The sequence below is a fragment of the Dermacentor andersoni genome, chromosome 7 (assembly GCF_023375885.2).
Source record: "Dermacentor andersoni chromosome 7, qqDerAnde1_hic_scaffold, whole genome shotgun sequence".
NCBI lineage: Eukaryota > Metazoa > Arthropoda > Arachnida > Ixodida > Ixodidae > Dermacentor > Dermacentor andersoni.
The window spans coordinates 139,155,417-139,172,829 of record NC_092820.1 but is presented as its reverse complement, the minus strand read 5'-3'; the positions used below and the strand labels follow the sequence as shown (position 1 = coordinate 139,172,829).

The 17,413-nt window shown below is 41.9% G+C and overlaps 1 protein-coding gene across 3 annotated transcripts in view; it reads right to left on the bottom strand.

Moving 5' to 3' along the window:
* Positions 1-501: 501 nt before the first annotated feature.
* The window catches only part of LOC126534904 (uncharacterized), a 30,433-nt gene continuing 13,521 nt past the window's right edge, over positions 502-17,413 (bottom strand). Inside the window, exons 6-11 of one of the 3 annotated variants that reach the window (XM_072289122.1) lie at positions 16,122-16,301; positions 13,514-13,645; positions 10,694-10,822; positions 4,738-4,917; positions 2,582-2,761; positions 502-656 (exon numbers count right to left, since the gene is read on the bottom strand). In XM_072289122.1, the coding sequence (XP_072145223.1) occupies positions 622-656; positions 2,582-2,761; positions 4,738-4,917; positions 10,694-10,822; positions 13,514-13,645; positions 16,122-16,301 (836 nt within the window). In that variant the 3' untranslated portion in view covers positions 502-621. Of the gene's footprint in view, positions 657-2,581; positions 2,762-4,737; positions 4,924-10,693; positions 10,823-13,513; positions 13,646-16,121; positions 16,302-17,413 lie in introns of all 3 variants that reach the window. The other 2 variants (XM_072289121.1, XM_072289123.1) reach the window with 2 other exon arrangements.

Genomic DNA, 17,413 nt, shown 5'->3' with positions numbered 1-17,413 from the left:
TGGTAGTGTATAGTATATTTTGGCATCGGACAACCTCAGATTAGAGAGGCTGACACCGTTTTACTCGCATGCAACTAAAGCTTCCCGGTGTAATACTGTCGTTCGCTACCAAAATTACGAGGATTTGGGTGAATTCCAAAGCGATATAGAACAAATGATGCTTAGCGTTGAGCTATTCCTACAAAGGTCAGCACCGTTATACGTGCAGCTGATAAATTGTCGACGCACTTCGCCAATTTCTCAAATTTCCTGTCCACTCTGCATAAGCAGCAATAAGCTTCCTTGAGATTTGTAGTTTTCCTTGCTGATTTTCTCGTATTTCTATTTTACCATATATATGCAGCACGTTTCATAATCGCAGGTCCGTATTTTGCAATTTTCGTCATGCATCTTCGTGGACCCTGCGGCCATGACTAGCGTAAACTTTTATGTCAGTTTGGTTATACTGTGAGCGTGCGGCAATACCACGTCGACTGAATTACGATACACCATGGTTCCCCCGTTTCTCTCATTTATTTCATTGTAAGCATTTTATTTCAGTATTTTACAGTCCGCTTGTAGTGCAGCTTACGTCTGAAGTTAACACTGCTCCCAGGTCGGTTGTTGTCTTGTAGCGTCCATTCACTCCCAGTATTTGCACCGGAACGCTTGGCGACCTGTAAAGAGGTATGCTTGAAGTGACCCAATCAAAGGATAAAAGAGCAGTATGTGTTTAAAGCACCAGAATGATCACTACATGCTGCAAAACATTACCTATTGAACGACACTTAGCCAAGTTTTTTTTTCTTCATTTAAACTGAAATTGCAAACGTGGCCTACAAATTGATGCTTGTGATGCACTACAATCCCTTAGAAATTCCTACAATTTTTTAATAGAAATTACGTTTGCACTCTAGCATATTTTGGTGTGCTTTGAAAAATGAATGAGCTTTTATTGGACTCGCTGCATATGCAACACAATTGCTCGTGTGTGCTGGTACGTACAGTTGACTGAGGGTGTGTAAATACAACCTAATGCCATGGGCATTAGGTTGTATTTAACTGCGCCTTTGTCAATACATGGTGCAGTTCAAGATATTTAACTGCGCCGTTTGTGAATACATAATGCAGTTCAAGATATTTACCTACGCCGTTTGTCAATATTTGATGCAGTTCAAGATATTGAAGTTCGCCCTTTTGTCAATAGTTGACGCAGTTCAAGATATGATATGTGCAGGTAGTAACCGTGAAGATCTCCAAGTGGACATGAAGGACACTTCACTGCAGAACGGCGTTCTTTGGTTGTAAGATACATGCACTACGGTGTTACGTAAGCAGCTCTACAATTATTTATGCAATTCCACCTGAATATCATGCTACCGAACACTGTGAGATCAAAATAAGCATCTTGATAACTTGGACGAAAGTATCACGTGCCTGCACTGCATATACTGATATTTACTGACTGATATACTGACTGGCATATACTGACTGATATTTATCACACCACCTAACCTTAGCGCCGATATTACATCTATCTAGTGGTTATCCGGTATTCGGTATCCTGCACAGCTCAATATTTTTTTTTTCTTGGAACTTCAACTGGAATATCGGCTGCCTCTACAGGTGTCTGAACATTAGGGCAAGGATTTTTTGTTCCGTCGCTCGTTTCGCGCTCCTTACTTTTTTCACAAGGTTACTCGGTAACCTCAAACTTTATCCGCAAAATACCAGTGAAATGCAACGACTGAACTTTCTTTTTAAGGGCAAGGGAAAGGAACTCTTCATGGCTTGGTAATCCTGCCGCATCGGATCGAAACCATTTAAAGAATATTTGGAGATTTTTTTTTAGGTGAGGCTATAGGACAGCTTAAAGCATGTCTTGGTTGCAGTTGATGCAAAACTGTGTTAGTGGAGATCATTTCGACAGGGCTTGGTCCTGAAGTGAACATAAATTATGATGAATCGGTGGCCTACGGATGATAATGATCCGAAGACGTTGATGAAGATGGTAATGAATATATGCCGCCCAGATTTGCGAAACTGGGTTGACAAGTTTCTACCTAACAAATACTAGCTTATCCACATACGCGTAGCTTTTGAGATTGTGAAAGTGTGAATCCACTTTCCTCACTTGTTACCTTTAAAATAGGTGTCCTGTTTATGGCCTTGTTAATTATCGCGCGCACATTGTTTTGCTTTTGTTGGTGGAGGTTGCTCATCTGATTGGCACTCTCATCGTTGTGTCACTTCAGCAGGTGCCGCAAACGCTACTGTTTGCATTCTCAAGCGCAGCTCATCACAAGGTAATACTCATGAATGTTATGAGATGCATATATAGAATGTTACAGTGTTTGGTTACAGCAGTAAGAAATTATAAAAGCTTCAGTGATGGGCAGTGACCAACTCCAACGTTGGTCAGGACTTCATGCAGTCAACATATGATACGTAGCGGTAGTGTCCAAAAAGCGAGGGCCCCTTGATAATAACGTATGCGCGGAGTAATACTATACGACCACGCGCCACAAATGACGACCGCTTCTTGTACACTAAAGAAGGGCGTGAATGACAACGTTGCTAAGTGGGTGTCTGTGCCACTTACGAAAGCACCTGTTCATGCAGTCCCTGCAGGTATCAAAGAATGTGGCATGGTTTGTGCATTGTCCTTGTGTGACTTTGTTGCACACTCGAAATGTTCCGTCGAACCACCATTTCTCTGCATCACCGTCACATGTCCCCTTTCGTGGTCTCGACCCGCAACTTCCCTTGATTTGAGGTTTGCCTGGAAAACAACACAAATGGCATATCCTTCGTTTCCTTATACATCCCACAGAAACCATCTACTACAATAAGAGACAAGTTGAGCGTACGTTTTGAAGGCACTTCAAAACAGGAAGTCTGCATTAACTGCAAGACTGTACTACGTTATGAGAGTGTAAATTTGCTACTTCTTTGGTGGAAGTGTGAAGCTAGATGCACGGGCACAAAGAAAGGACGAAGTGTCGTGTTCGTACTTTCTCTGTCTCCGAGTGTCTTATTTCGCAGTAGCCAGTAGAGCACTGCAATCGTTCAACATGTGCTAACAAATTGTCCAAACTTTAATTCTTCTAGAAGTTACTTCATTGGATTAAAAGCGCTGCAATAATTAGGCCTTTTTATGGAACAATCTTTTTTGAAATGCGAAGCTCTCTGGAACAAGCTTCCATATCAACTGCCTTCGCAGAGTGATCTCAGCACCCTCTGTTTTGGTCTTTCATTTGCACGCTTGTGATTATTTGATTAGGCCAACTGACATTCACGTACTGCTTATGCCTTTAATACAAATGCTATGATTAGTCGGTGCTGCGCAAACTTCCCAGTAATGTTCACGCTTACTAGGACACATGTGTTTGTGTGTACCCATAATGGCTCACATGGAATGTACATATGAGTAGCCAGAAAGGCGTACCTCAATACAAACGAAATGAAGCGCGCATCTTTCCGCACTCAAAGCACCTGAGCGCAACACGGTGCCGATGAAAATCATACATTGCAAAGGGCATCTTGCTCCACATAAGCGGCAAGCCAAGCTGCGAAATGTGCTGTTGGCGAAGATAGACACAAAAATTGGCGTGGTCTCAGCCCGTCCCCGACTACCTTGTATTTTCGATTTTTCAATTTGGCATTACGTAGTTATAGACTAGGACCAAGCGCTTTATTCTCGTCCGGGATGTGTAAAGTCAAATGAGAACTCCTAAAAATGGCCTTGCTCATTTTGGGATTTCCTTCCTTGAGTATGCATATCCCCTTTTGATGGCCACTTGCTAAAGCGATCAACACTTACCTAACAACAGTTGCACTGGATCAAATAAATCAAGAATCGTCGTATACGTATAAGGAATGTTTAACAAGTGAGGTTGTAACTGTTGTAGATGTCTGCAAGTATGTCATCATCATCAGCCCGGTTACACCCACTGCAGTGCAAAGGCCTCTCCCATACTTCTCCAACTACTCCAACTACTCCGGTCATGTACTAATTGTGGCCATGTTGTGCCTGCAAACTTCTTAATCTCATCCGCCCACACCTAGCTTTCTGCCACCACCTGCTACGCTCCCCTTCCCTTGGAATCCAGTTTGTAACCCTTAACGGCCATCAGTTATCTTCCCTCCTCATGACATGTCCTGCCCATGCCCATTTCTTTTTCTTGATTTCAACTAAGATGTCATTAACTCACGTTCACTCCCTCACCCAATCTGCTCTTTCCTTATCCCTTAACGTTACACCCATCATTCTTCTTTCCATAGCTCGTTGCGTCGTCCTCAATTTAAGAACCCTTTTCGTAAGCCTCCAGGTTTCTGCCCCGTATGTGAATACTGGTAAGACACAGATGTTATAAACTTTTCTCTTCATGGATAATGGCAACCTGCTGTTCATGATCTGAGAATGCCTGCCAAGCGCACCCCAGTCCATTCTTATTCTTCTGATTATTTCAGTCTCATGATTCGGACCCGCGGTGACTACGTGCCCTAAGTAGATGTATTCCCTTACCACATTCATTGCCTCGCAAGTATGTATCTTGCGCTAAACGGCATTCTTTTCGCTTATTTTTAATATAAAAGATAAGAAAAAATTACATGCCCCCCAGGTTCATTGGCAGACACGTGTTGCATTCTTTGTTTCGTTCAAACCCTGGCGAACGTAATTTGTCATACACGACGAAATTGCTCACGCACGATTTATCGGCGCTTAAGAATACCAATCGCGCAACTTATACTCACGTGAGCGGTGCTTGCGTTTAGCTTCTAATTCTTTCCTTCGCTGCTCCTGTCGACGCTTCGCCTCAGCAACTGTTCCCTTTGCCTCGGTCATAGTCTGGCCTTTCGATGTCGTTGACATTGGGGGTGTTTCTATAGGGCCAGGCAATGTGATATTCTCGGGGCGTTTGGTCGTAACCACACCTGCGCCTTTGAATTAAAGCTTAAATGACTGACGTCATAGCATTATGGCTCCGTGCAGGTGACAATACGTGCACCCTCTCGCGACGCTCAAAAAGATGAACACGTGATTGCCCGCTGTGGACATCTTCAATGGCTCATACAGAGATCTTTTCTGTCGTTAGAGAAAGTGAATTAACCTTGTAAGGTAATTTTGGTTTCTATTATATATTTTAATATTGGAGGATATGGCCATACAAAATGGAAAAAAAAGTAATTTAGCTCACTCTACTGTAGTTGACATCTACGTAGTGCGCAGCGTAGCGCGATTTGTTGCAGCACGAGACGTAGACGGGCGTCGAACTGGTGGCGCGCGACACGCTCTTTGTTTCCTATAGTCGGTAAAAACCTAATTGCAAACAAAGTCCGCCCTGTATTGTCCAAACACTTGTTGCAGCCAATGCACCTCTGCGAACGTGTTCACAATGAGGGCCTCAATGTTCTTCTTCTTTTTCATTCTTTCTTATTCCCGATTTACGCCTGTCCAAGTGTAGGGTAGACGAACAGGCATGTCCTTGCTTAGCGTTCCTGCTTCTCCCTCTTTGTTAGTCTCTCTCTCTCTTTCTCGACCCACAAAAACGTTGCGCACTTGCCCTTCACATCGGCAAGAGACATTAAAGGGCTGTAGCCTTCTCATAGCTTAGTGACTTTGCTCGTCTAATGTAAATGTTTGGCTAACTAAAATATAGAAGCTCGTTGTTTGAGGCTAGCTTTGGCTTAGCGGTGATATCAGGATCACTCCTAAAATTTGCTTAAGCATTCCAAGTTCATCTTCAAACCCGTTACGCAAAGACACATCTGTAAGGAAAATGTGGCTGTTCTAAACACGCGGTACAGCTTGACGACACAAGAACAAGCAAGAAGAATTGGTTGTACATCATTGGTGAATAATTCTGAGTTGGCACTCTCATCAGAGGTCGAGCGCAGATGCACGGCGTTACTGTTGGTGTACGTTGCCTATTTAGGTTGTCACCGAAGGTAGCGTTTTAAATCTTCGAGGGTAAGTCAAGCCAACTAAACGAGCGCAGCGCTTATTCATGTCTCTTACTCCAGAAAATGCGATAGCGGCACAGAAGGCACGTCAAAAAAGCAGGAGGTTTGAGAGCATGGCGCACATTTTTCTATGTGCTCCGTCTTAGTGGCCGCCAGCCGAAGCCTCAGCTATTGTCGCTCGCTCGAAGTAAAACGACAACGGGCCAATAGGGCGCGTCGAAAGAGGAGACGGTCGCAGAATGGTTCTCACGTGCTTGATGAGCCCACGTTCAACGCGCTTGGCTGGCTCGCTTTCATCGCCCCCTCGCAGTCACCAATTGAACCCTCAGCTGCTTCCCATACTTCACTGCAAATGGCAGTATAGAGCTGCTCGTTGACTCACGAAAACCCTGAGATACGTACGCCGTGGGACGCACTTCCAATAAAAAAAAGAAAAACTGTCTGGAGTCGAACAAGAATGTTGCGAAAAAAAAAGAGAGGGCTCTATACTGACTCACAAGACCTGTCTCTTTGTGTTGCACTAATCGGATGTGTAATAGAATAACAATTTCAGTGTGCACGAAACGGTCAAGACCTTTGATATATAACCTTTAATTATAATTTTCTTAAGGAACACCACAGCATACAATTTCCTACAATCAACAACGAAAGCGTACGTACGGCTACCATTAGTGCCAAGCCTCGCAGTAACGCCTGTGAGCTATTCCAACTACACACATTTCGGCTAGTGCCCGAGCAGTGATGTTGCTGTAGATCCGTATACACAGGGGAATATACGCTGTCTAGATGTGATGACGCGATATGACAATTGCCGTGAGAGAAGCCACCGGTATACAATATTCCCATATATATATGATGTTATTGCTGCTTTCTGTGTTCGTCGTTCCTGGGCCCCACTTCAAAGAACGTACGCTATAGCTAACTGCAGTTCGTGCTAATTTATTTTTCCCGCCGACGTTGTACCCCCCCCCCCCCCCCCCCCCGTTCCCATTGCCTTTCTCGTTCTCAGAAGTCCTGCCCAATGGCCTTACGCAAAATTACTAAGGAAGTAAACAAGTAACGCGTCTGTTGAGAAGTAAACGATTCTGAAGCTCAAAAATATATTGCCTTGAAATGGATGTATCTTGTCCCCAAAACCGCGCTTTTGCTCCTTAATCTTGGTGGCGCGTTGACCACAGGCCATACCCAGTAGTGTGAATTCGGCTTCTTTGTGCTTTTCTTTCTTTAGTTCTTTTTTTTTTGCTTCTACAGAGCGAATTCGGTTCAATATTGCCTTGGGAGAAACGACTAAAGGCTGGCGAAATGCGTGGCTTGCTAGCGACACTTCACAGCAAGGAAGTTATAGTATAGTAGCAGAAAAAAAAAACGTGATAAAACAAGCACATTATTCTGTTCTATAGGCTACAAAAAACATCAATACAGAAAGGCGAGTCCATACATAACATTGGGGCACACGTTAGAGAACTAGCAGTATGAAAACAAATTCTAAAGGTACAGTTTAGCAGTATTACACGCAAACACAAGCATAATATTATGAAATTTAGTCCTTGTGTCAACATTCGTATTCTTCGGCTTGCATATCTCTGATCATTTTTGTATGCTTTAGATGAAATTCCACACTTCAGCATAAAGTACATATTCAAGTCTACAATTATTATTCACAAATCCGATACGAAAACAATGAGACACAGCTGTGCTAAAGTACAACACCATCACTTCCTACAAAACTACCGATACTGTTTTATGTGATAAGTATTTGTGGTGCTGGATCAAAAAGTTTCAAGACACTCCGGAAGACATTTTGAAAACCTGACCTCTGTTTGTCATAGGCAGCCTTGTTGTCTATGGCGCGGGAGCGTTAATAGTCAGACAAGTGACATCGCGCAGTGGTGACGGTGGGTCAGAAAAATAATAACGGATATGGGGACTATTATGAAGAACACAAAAGAAACGCTGCAATGGTCGGAAAGGTACACGGAATGTACTTCGTATTCCAGAACGCAGAGAGGTCGGTTGGAGCAAATAAATAACAAGTCGATAAAAAAAAAGGGGGGGGGGGTCTAGGTGGAGGAAAGCCAGCAGTCAAATTGACCTGACTGGTTCATGATGATGTGGTGAAGGACGTTTGATGTGCTGAACCGGCGACACAGAATGTACAGAAATTAATCAGAAGCAGCGGTGGCTAAAAAAAAAAATATGCACATCACTCACACTCTGGAAATCAATGTTACGTGAAACATTGTACAAGTATACAGCAGGCTTCCAAGCGTCGCTTGGAATTGGTCAATAATTCAACCGGTGTACCAACGTATTTTGTGTTTAGTGAGCAATTTTGAGTTTAATAACAGTACCCAGACTCCATGGACGACGACTATATGTTCGTGACGGCGATGGCATGAAAATGTCAAAACCCATTCAGTTTTGGCTTGGAGTGATCCCGAAAGCTGTAGAAGGTCGCTTAGCATCTAATAAAGGCTAGCTACAACGACAAAAAAAAAGGAATACTGCCACGCCATCGCGTTTGTGCGTCATTCCTTTCAATACTATGCCTCGCACGCTTAAGCAAATGCGGTTAAGACGAATTCGTACGTTCCATTCTACCGTATGTGGCGAAATTAAAAGTGGAGCATGCTACTGCCATCGCGTTTTAGGAAAATTCTACCTTCTGCGATGGGAACCACACGCCAATAGCCCCAAACTTCTAGTAGGTCTTGGCACGAGATAATTTTGCATGCGTTAGTGTTCCATGGCTAGACCACCCGGAATTTATGCTGTAGGACGTGTACTTCAATTTATCACGTCTTTGAAGACGCTTGGAAAAGTGCGTGACCAGAACATAGCTATCTAACTTCAAAAAAAATCGTTTTATAAAGCAACAAACTTTAATGTTAAAGAAATGCTTATTGTTAACAATTTTTTCAAAGGTGCCACATGAAAGGTGCCACAAGATCGGAAACCCTTCTTTGTGATCAGAGAATTGTCAGAAGGGCTGCGAAACGCCAGCTGATGAGACAACGTAAAATCTACGCAGACAGGATGCTAGAAAATGCTGATCAGGGGATAGTGTGAAAGAGAAAATATTTCATGAATAGCGATAGTCTAAGTATAGGTAACAGTGGATTAGCGCAAGCAGGCATGATGAATATTTGTCGCCGCCCTGTTTCAAAGGGAATACCAATAGACAGACGCATCATCATCATAAGTTACTGAAAGATGAGGTCTTCGTACGAAACAGCTGCAAGAAAAAGCCACCAGAGACAGATTGTCCCGTGGAAAAAATTGGGAAATACTACCTTAATTAGAGGAATGGATAAGGATGACGGGAAAGACCAAAAGCAAACGCAGGAACTAAGGCCAACAGTGCCTTAAATGTGTTGTAAACATTTTGATAATCAAGAAAAAAAAAGCAGGCGAAAACATTAGTCATAATTGAGAAGAACATTTGTAAATTATTTGTAGTTCAAACTGTACGATTTCGGAAAATCTGGATGGCATTTAGGACCTGAAATTGTGTTAAGAAGTCCTACTCGATCCCGAAAAAGCCTAACTATGAGATCAGGTGTGAAAAATTACGCTGCCATCGTGGGCGTACACAATAATTAAACTCTGCTTATCATTATTTACTGACTCATTTATAAAAACAATAAAAAATGGTATGAGAAGTTCTTAACTTAGACGAACTTTCTGAGAATGAAAAGAATGACAACTCGGATTTCTGGAATGAAAAGTACAGATTGCCGGAAAAACAAAGAAGGGCGGAACATTAGGATTTCAGCAAATAGAACGGCATTTAATGAATACCACACTAGGAGAACTAGGAGCCTGCCAAATTGTCGTGACTGGGAGACTCGAATGCGCTTGAGAAGAGGCCTATCGCGTAAAAATCATATTTATGTGCAGTGCAGTACGTTATATATTAAAGTATGTGAGGCTGTTTCTGTGTATACTTTTTTTAAATTTAGTTCGGTTTATTTCTTTCTTATAGAAGAAAGAGTACCAAGAGCTAAAGGCCATGTGGCCTGACATAGGCTCTTGCTCCTGTGGACGTTCGGCATACAGGTGCAATTAATACAGGTATGTTTACATGCATCGTTCGCAAATTTTGTGACATACATTTTTCTTGTACCTCTCATGTTAAAAATCATTCGCATGAATTATACATGTGGCAGACTTGAACCGTAACAAAAGTCAATACATGGATAAAAATCACTTTCCTTTCTACCAGGATTGCAGTGCATGGAGCATATTTATTAATAAGTAATGACATTATTAAACTGAAACGTTTTTACATAATGTTTAAACTGTTTGAAAATTAATGTTCAGTGTCTTTCTTCCTAAAGCCGTATTGCCCAATTCAAAATGTTTATGGGGAAGAACAAAGGGGTGTACGCATTGGTACCGGTGAACCAAAATCGTTCTACTTATCTTTAAGTTCATTTACCTCGTAGACTTCCCAGAAAAGAAGTCTATAAAGCAAAAACACTGTCACGAAGAGGAAGCCTCTATACTACCAACTACTACCTAGTCCTACAATGCACAGTTTAAGTAGACTCTCATCATTAAGGCACCTAGCCTTTCTTTCACTGAGAAAATCACATCAGCAGGTGTGGCTCATTTCAACACTGAAGCAATTGTAGCACAAAGAAACATGGAAGAAGGAGGACAGAAAACCACGGATGCTATTAAAAATACACAGTATGGCGCATGCCTACGATTTCTCCATGGCAACGAAAGTCTCAATGCTTACCCTCGTTAGGCGTACCCTTCAATTCACCCTTCTTGTCCTCCTTTCCTCCCTGTCCGGTAGTGTTTGACAGCGGCGCCTCTCCTTCGCCTCCACTGACGTGTCCGGTCTTCCCCTTTCCATTCGATGCACCTTCCAGTAAGTATTGGCGACAGAAATCGTTCAGTAAGCGGAATTACCATGTACATATAACCGTGTACGTAACCGCCTGCGTTTCAAACGGCACTGTTGATAAGAAAATGCTAAGCTGTTAGGAAACTCCATCTAACGTTAGCTAAGCTGTTAGGAAACTCCTGCAATAGACGCTTATGCTGACCTGGGATGTTGAGTAATCAGTCCTCTTCCATTGCAACAATTGTTTTCTTAATATTTACACTGAATTTTATCACAAAGAGTAACTAAACTTTAGTTATTCTACTATGGCCATGAATTTCAGTGAGAAATCTGGTATTGTAGCATAAAACTTTCGATTTCTATGTTTTTAACCCCTTAGGCATGTATTTTCCACGCCTAACTGCTGTCACAACACCACTCCCACTGTTCGGTGAATTTTTTCAGACTTCCCAGAAAAGAAGTCTACAAAGCAAAAACACTGTCACGAAGAGGAAGCCCAATGCACAAATCTATGTACAATCATTTACGTCTCCCTCTCGCGCGCCCGATCCTGTCCAAATACACCATAACACAAGAACCCCGGTGGACGGAGCACCATCCCGGTGCTTGTTAAAAGGATAGCCAACTAGATAAGCAGTACGGTTTTAAACGGAACACGTGGACTACGTCAATTGGTAGCTAAGACGAAGGCGGCGTGTCTTAAACAGGAACGAGTTCGTCGAATTTTAACAAACCGACGAAAATAGGAGCATGAGTCCACGAAGCTGCGCAAATCTTTTGCTGAGCAGGGTACAGGAAAGTTCTTGACTGCGTGAATCTTATCAGTATATGGATGTATAGCTGCAGCACTCGCAATAGAGCAAATAACTTTGACTTCGTGGTGTCCAAAATGGCACTTAGAAGAGTTAATTAAGTTGAAGGAAAGCCTGCCTAATGACTTCAAGAATAGCGTCCAAGCGGCTGAGACCGCTATCAGACGTAGGGGGAAATATGATGATATCATCCAGATAACATAGGCAGGTGGACCACTTATGGCCCCGAAGGAGCTATACTTGGCTATTAAATGAGTCAAAATATAAAGCTATGGGTTCATCGTGTTCGTATTTCAGAACATTTGATTGCGCCGAACCAAATTCTGACCATGTGTGCGTAGCGTCTTCTTTGTACTTTTGCATAGGAGATAGTTATTGTGGGCGTTCCAGCCAGTCTTAAAGCTAAAGTGAAAGTGCGGCTTATGTAGTGGTTATGCTATCCAGCTGGCCAGCGGGGCGACGCCATGCTCTACGTGGTGTATTAAAAACCAGTAGTACAGCGATGTATTTTATATAGGTTTGGACGGTACAGGCACAGTGTAGTTGGCAGTTGCGTATATAGGGTGAGTGTTAGTGACGCTGAAAGAGACTAACAAGATGCGGCTGTGATTCCTAATTTTCGTTAAAGCTTGTTACCGTATTTAACTAGCCAACTTTGACCCACTGTTTCGAGAAAGTGGCTGAGCGGCAAGGCGTGAACGTTGTATTTGCGGCACCATCAAGATTAACATTCTTTGCGTGTGCGCACTTCGGTTGAGAAGAAAAAGTACCTTTGAGTAATCCACTAATCACAGAAACAAATTGAAGATTTCCTTGCAAGTGATATACAAGGTACAGGTGACGTGTGAAAAGGTGTGTATAGACCAAACCGGGCATTGTATCAACAACAGGCTGAAGGAACAGAAAAACAAAGTAGGCGCTGGTGAGGATGGTCAATGTGACCTACCATTGGAGTAGATGTGGTTGTGTTTCTATATTTAGCTCGGTAACGATTCTTGACTTGCGAAACATGCTAACCACGAAGGAGATTTTTGGAGGTTTTCATATTAGAAAGCACAAAGACCTTTGAATTAGTGCTCCGTCATTCACCCAGACTGAAAAGGAGTGTTCATACCTAGAAGTGTGATGTCGTTAGCATGTTTCAACTACATGTAGAAAAAAATGCGCTTGGTGAAAACCATGCGGTTATCGGTAAATAATAGTCAGCTGATAGTTCGGCATTGTCTTGTGCGCTTCTTGTCTCTCTGTATGCGCCTAACAGATTCTTTGATAGCAAGCACGGTTGGTTCCTCATATACTTTTGAAATCGTTGATCGTAAAAGCTAGGAACATCTGTATATTTGTAGGTCGAGCATAGTAGATAACAACACGTATCAGCTGTTTGTTACATATCGGTCCTCACTTTGGTAAGAATGCAAAGATTATAGAAATGCTGTAGCATACTCTCGACGACTTGAGAAATGTCTCTTTTCTGTCTGGTTGATAATTCATACAGGTTAGCATTTTCTTTAAAAAAATTAAATTTTTTTCCTAATCTTTTACGAATATATTGTAAAAAGGTGCTTTATTGTGCCTCCTTGGTGCGGTGTTCGTGGGAACGTTTCATTACCTTGCATGATTACCTGCGCCCCCAATGTCACTTACTACCTTAAAAGTTTGAAAGGAAACAGCTTTTAAATATTTTCCTCTACAGTGATATTGTGCTTCATACGAATAACTTCACCGTCACTGCCGTTGCACTCTTGAGAAAGTGCGCTGGCCACCTAATATTGTTAAAGCTTTCTTTCTAGTTTGTAAAACTTCAAGCGAGAACTGCTGTTTTCCCGTTATTATGGCGATTGGCTTTTTCTCCCCCTATTACCTGATATATGCGCGTCTCCTCTGTCGCTCCACTTACCTTCGGTTTGCTTGCTGCCCACTTCACCCTTTTCCTGTTTCTGTTTTTTTCCGTGGCCAGAAGTGCTTGGCGCTGGTGCCTCTTCTTCACCTCCCTTTGTATGCACTGTACTTTCTGGTTCATTCGATGCATCTGCGAATATGTAGTTCCCCTTGAACTGATTCATTGAGCAGAAGAAAGTATGTGTGTCTACAACAGCATATTGGTACAGAAAAATGATGAGTCGTGACTAAGCAGCCTGCTTTGTCTTGCTTGAAGAAAAAACAGGGCAAAACAGACGAGTACGAAGACACGTACAATGGATGGGCGCTATAACTTTCTATACCTGACACACACTATACCGTCCGTTGTACTTGTCTTCTTTCTTGTCCTCGTCATTTTTGCGCAGTTTTTGCTTCAAGTATGTTGTACCAACTCGCGCACATCAAGCTTCTGCTGCTTTGTCTTGGTATTTCATAACTCGGACAGAAAATCTATAGTTAAAACGTGCGCTCTAAATATATTGCCCGCAATTTCGAGTGCCGCGCAGGAAAATAAGGCCGAAATGCCCAGACACAACGGAAAGCCTTAATATTTCTTTAAAGCACCATACAAGCTGTGTGAAATTGTGTCATCGTATTTACTTATTACATGATGCTCTTAACGCGAAACATCTGGTGGTTAACAAAGTTCAATAAGTTAATCACAAAAACGCCCATAGTGAATTGGAACTACAAAGGCCCAATTGCTGTCAAATAAATTACTGTACATTTGAATGCTGCGTACGCTTATTCTGCATCAAAAGCTGCTGTGCGCTGCTAATTACATTACGCAGCACGTTTTACCTTTCTCATTAACCCTTTAACTGGCAAGAAATACCTGATCTTGTATGTCTTTATTGCTTTATGTCTTCAAGTTATTCAAATACACACCAATTGAAATATGAACTGGTTTAAAACTAATTCACATACAGTGGACCAAAATATTGTTGACCAGTGGGCTAAAGGCAAATATATAGTCGGAAACTTGTGTTTGGTAGTTCCTTTAACAAGGTAAATCTGTTTTCCTGAGATGCACTTAAATGGAGAAGAAAAATAAAAGCTTTCTTTAACAAAGGAAAAAAGAATTCGCCTTACCGATAACACGACCCCCACGTTGTCTAGGAAGACGACGACGACGAGGAGGTCTTCAGAGTGTGTTATCAAAACATCTGCTGCTATTCACGGTCAACATTTTTGTGAATACCACTGTGGAGCAGGTACATAACGTAAATTGAAAGCCAGCGACTGACGTTTGGTGTTGTCCTGTGTTTGTACATCTATTGTACGGTCAACAATATTGTAGAACTGTCAGTTACAGGGTTATATAAGTTATCTGTATAACTGAAAGACCTATAATGGAGAATTATCTGAGATAACTAACTTGTGCTAACATAAGTTCTTGAGCCTAAATGTCACAAAGTAGCGGTAAATGCGGAGTCGCTCTGCTCATACCACATTAACACAAGCCACGTTTACACAAATACGGTAGAAGCGTATCGCATCAATTTATCGTTTCATATATACTCATACGCCACCATTACATGAGTGCGCATTTTGCAGTCCAGCAAACTAACAACACCTAGTGTCAAATTTGAAAGTGAGCGGCCTGACTTCTGATAAGCCTAATTTTGCTGATGCGTTGCGAATTGCATCAGAAGCGCCTCCTGCGGGGCGTCGGCTACTTTGCCTCACGTTCTCTTTCCTATTTGCGCGTGGACAAATTTACTGTAGGTGTACGTATTCGCGGAACGTTCGGTATTTTACCAAGATTATAAATTTTGCAGCGTGTTTGCAGCTGTTGTCATGCACCGTGATAACCGAGCACCGCTGTCTCTCTCGGCTTCTATGAGCTCAAGGTGGACCTGGCTATGTTAAGGGAGCATATCAATAACTTGACCGTGCCTATCTCAATTACTGTTGACAAAGACGACACTCTTTCAATGCGGTTGATTTACTCAAAAGTGAAACGCGATCGTGTGGTGCATGCTCCATCAGCCGGGATTTCCGTTTTACTGTCCCGCAGTGCGACAGACGGTGACAACCGGTTGGTTAGCCGGTTGTCATGCCACAGCAAATTCGTACTCGTAATTTCTCATTTAGTACGCTCCTGCTTACATGCGATCTGCTTACATGCAATCGGCCTGATCGTTACTGTTTAAATTAACCACCAAATCTGCCGCTAATAATTAGTCATTAGGCACAGAAACTATGCCGCTTCTAAAATTTGTTGCTCGTTACTCGAATTTAGAGACGTGACCAAGTTCACAATTCATTGAGTGCGATGATATCTGCTGCGACAAAATTCCTGGTTCAATCATTCATCATTAACTTCTCTATGTAGGATAATACTAAGACGCATGAAGAAAAGAATGGTGGTATGGGCAGAGAAAAGCGCATTCCTTGTCCTTCCTTTATTTCTTCTGAAGGGGGAGGGTGCAGAAGACATTTCAATATTGATTTAGGATTGTTCTCGAGTTTCAATAGCGTCTTTTTTAGAGACCATATGTCAATGCAACTACCGCTTTTAACGATGAGAGTATTTGATTTGAACACATAAAGTGAGATAGGTGAAATAAAATCATAATTACCTTGACATATCTGCACACATTCAGCTTTCGTTTTAAAGAAAGCATTGTCCCCTTCGCAGTCTCCGTCCGCGAACCGTTTGCACACATTCCTTTTCGTATTATAATACCATCTATCCACATAGTCGCAGTCTCCTTCTTCTGGCATCGCAAAGCACGTTCGCCTTGGCGTGCCTTGTTTACCTTGAGCGAGAAAAAAGAATGTGCTTTATCTTGCTTTCTTTCGTACGCAACCAAGCTTGCAGTTGACGAACATTGATATGATTGACATTGACGTTGATTGACATGATTGACATTGATAAGAACACTGTTTATAGAATAGATTATTAACATATTGAACTTGTTATTACAGAGTGCCACCGAGACGGCTAAAATTATAAAATAACGAATTCATGCATGGCCGAGTTCCTGACGTTGTCTATATTAATATGTGCGTCAGATAATGTGGTTATTGCTAGTGCTAACTGATATGCTGATATGTGGTATTCATTGTTTGTTCTCAATGCTGGTAAGAATCAGTCTGGTATGCAGCGGTGTGGGCATCGCGATTCATGCAAACGTAGCAGAGCTAAGACAAATATTTTCCGAGTGTATTTTTGTTCGTTACTTTACTTTCGCAATAGCTTACATATATAAAAAGTAAATACGGTTGTCATTCTTTGGTCTCTAACTATATTTGTTGTGTCGAATGTCTTCACGGTAAATTAAAGATAACGCGAATAGTGCGTTTCTCAAGCATGGATATTTTTTGAAGGCGAGTTTGTGTACTAGACCTCTCTTTACGAGTGTACAGTAATTTATATGCGACCTGATGTCTGATCCAGTAACAACTTTGTTTTCGGGGGGACATACATGTACAACGTGACACAAAACCTATGGGTGAAGAATATTTGAGTTCTCTGTGGTTTATCTGGTGATTCTTTTGCAATTATTCTTGGAATATTACCCGAGTGATTTAAACAATTTTACGCATTTATTTTTTGTGATTAGAAGGTAAGGAACGAGCGTCATGCCGCTAGTTTTTTGGGGGGAAATATACATGGCCTTAAATTGATCGACATTACCAGAGCGGGCATTTTCATGCGGCCAAACTTCTAGCTAATCTAGCAAAATATTTGCAATACTAATTAGGTCGCTGCCAGAATTTTCAGGGAGGATCAATGTTGTATCGTCAGCGTAAGTTACAAGCCAATAATAAATGTTCATGTTAACAACGTCATTATAGTCTGTATGAGTCATTAGTGGCCTAAATTGATAACTTTTCTAAGTTTTGTCTAACGCTTCATTAAACGACC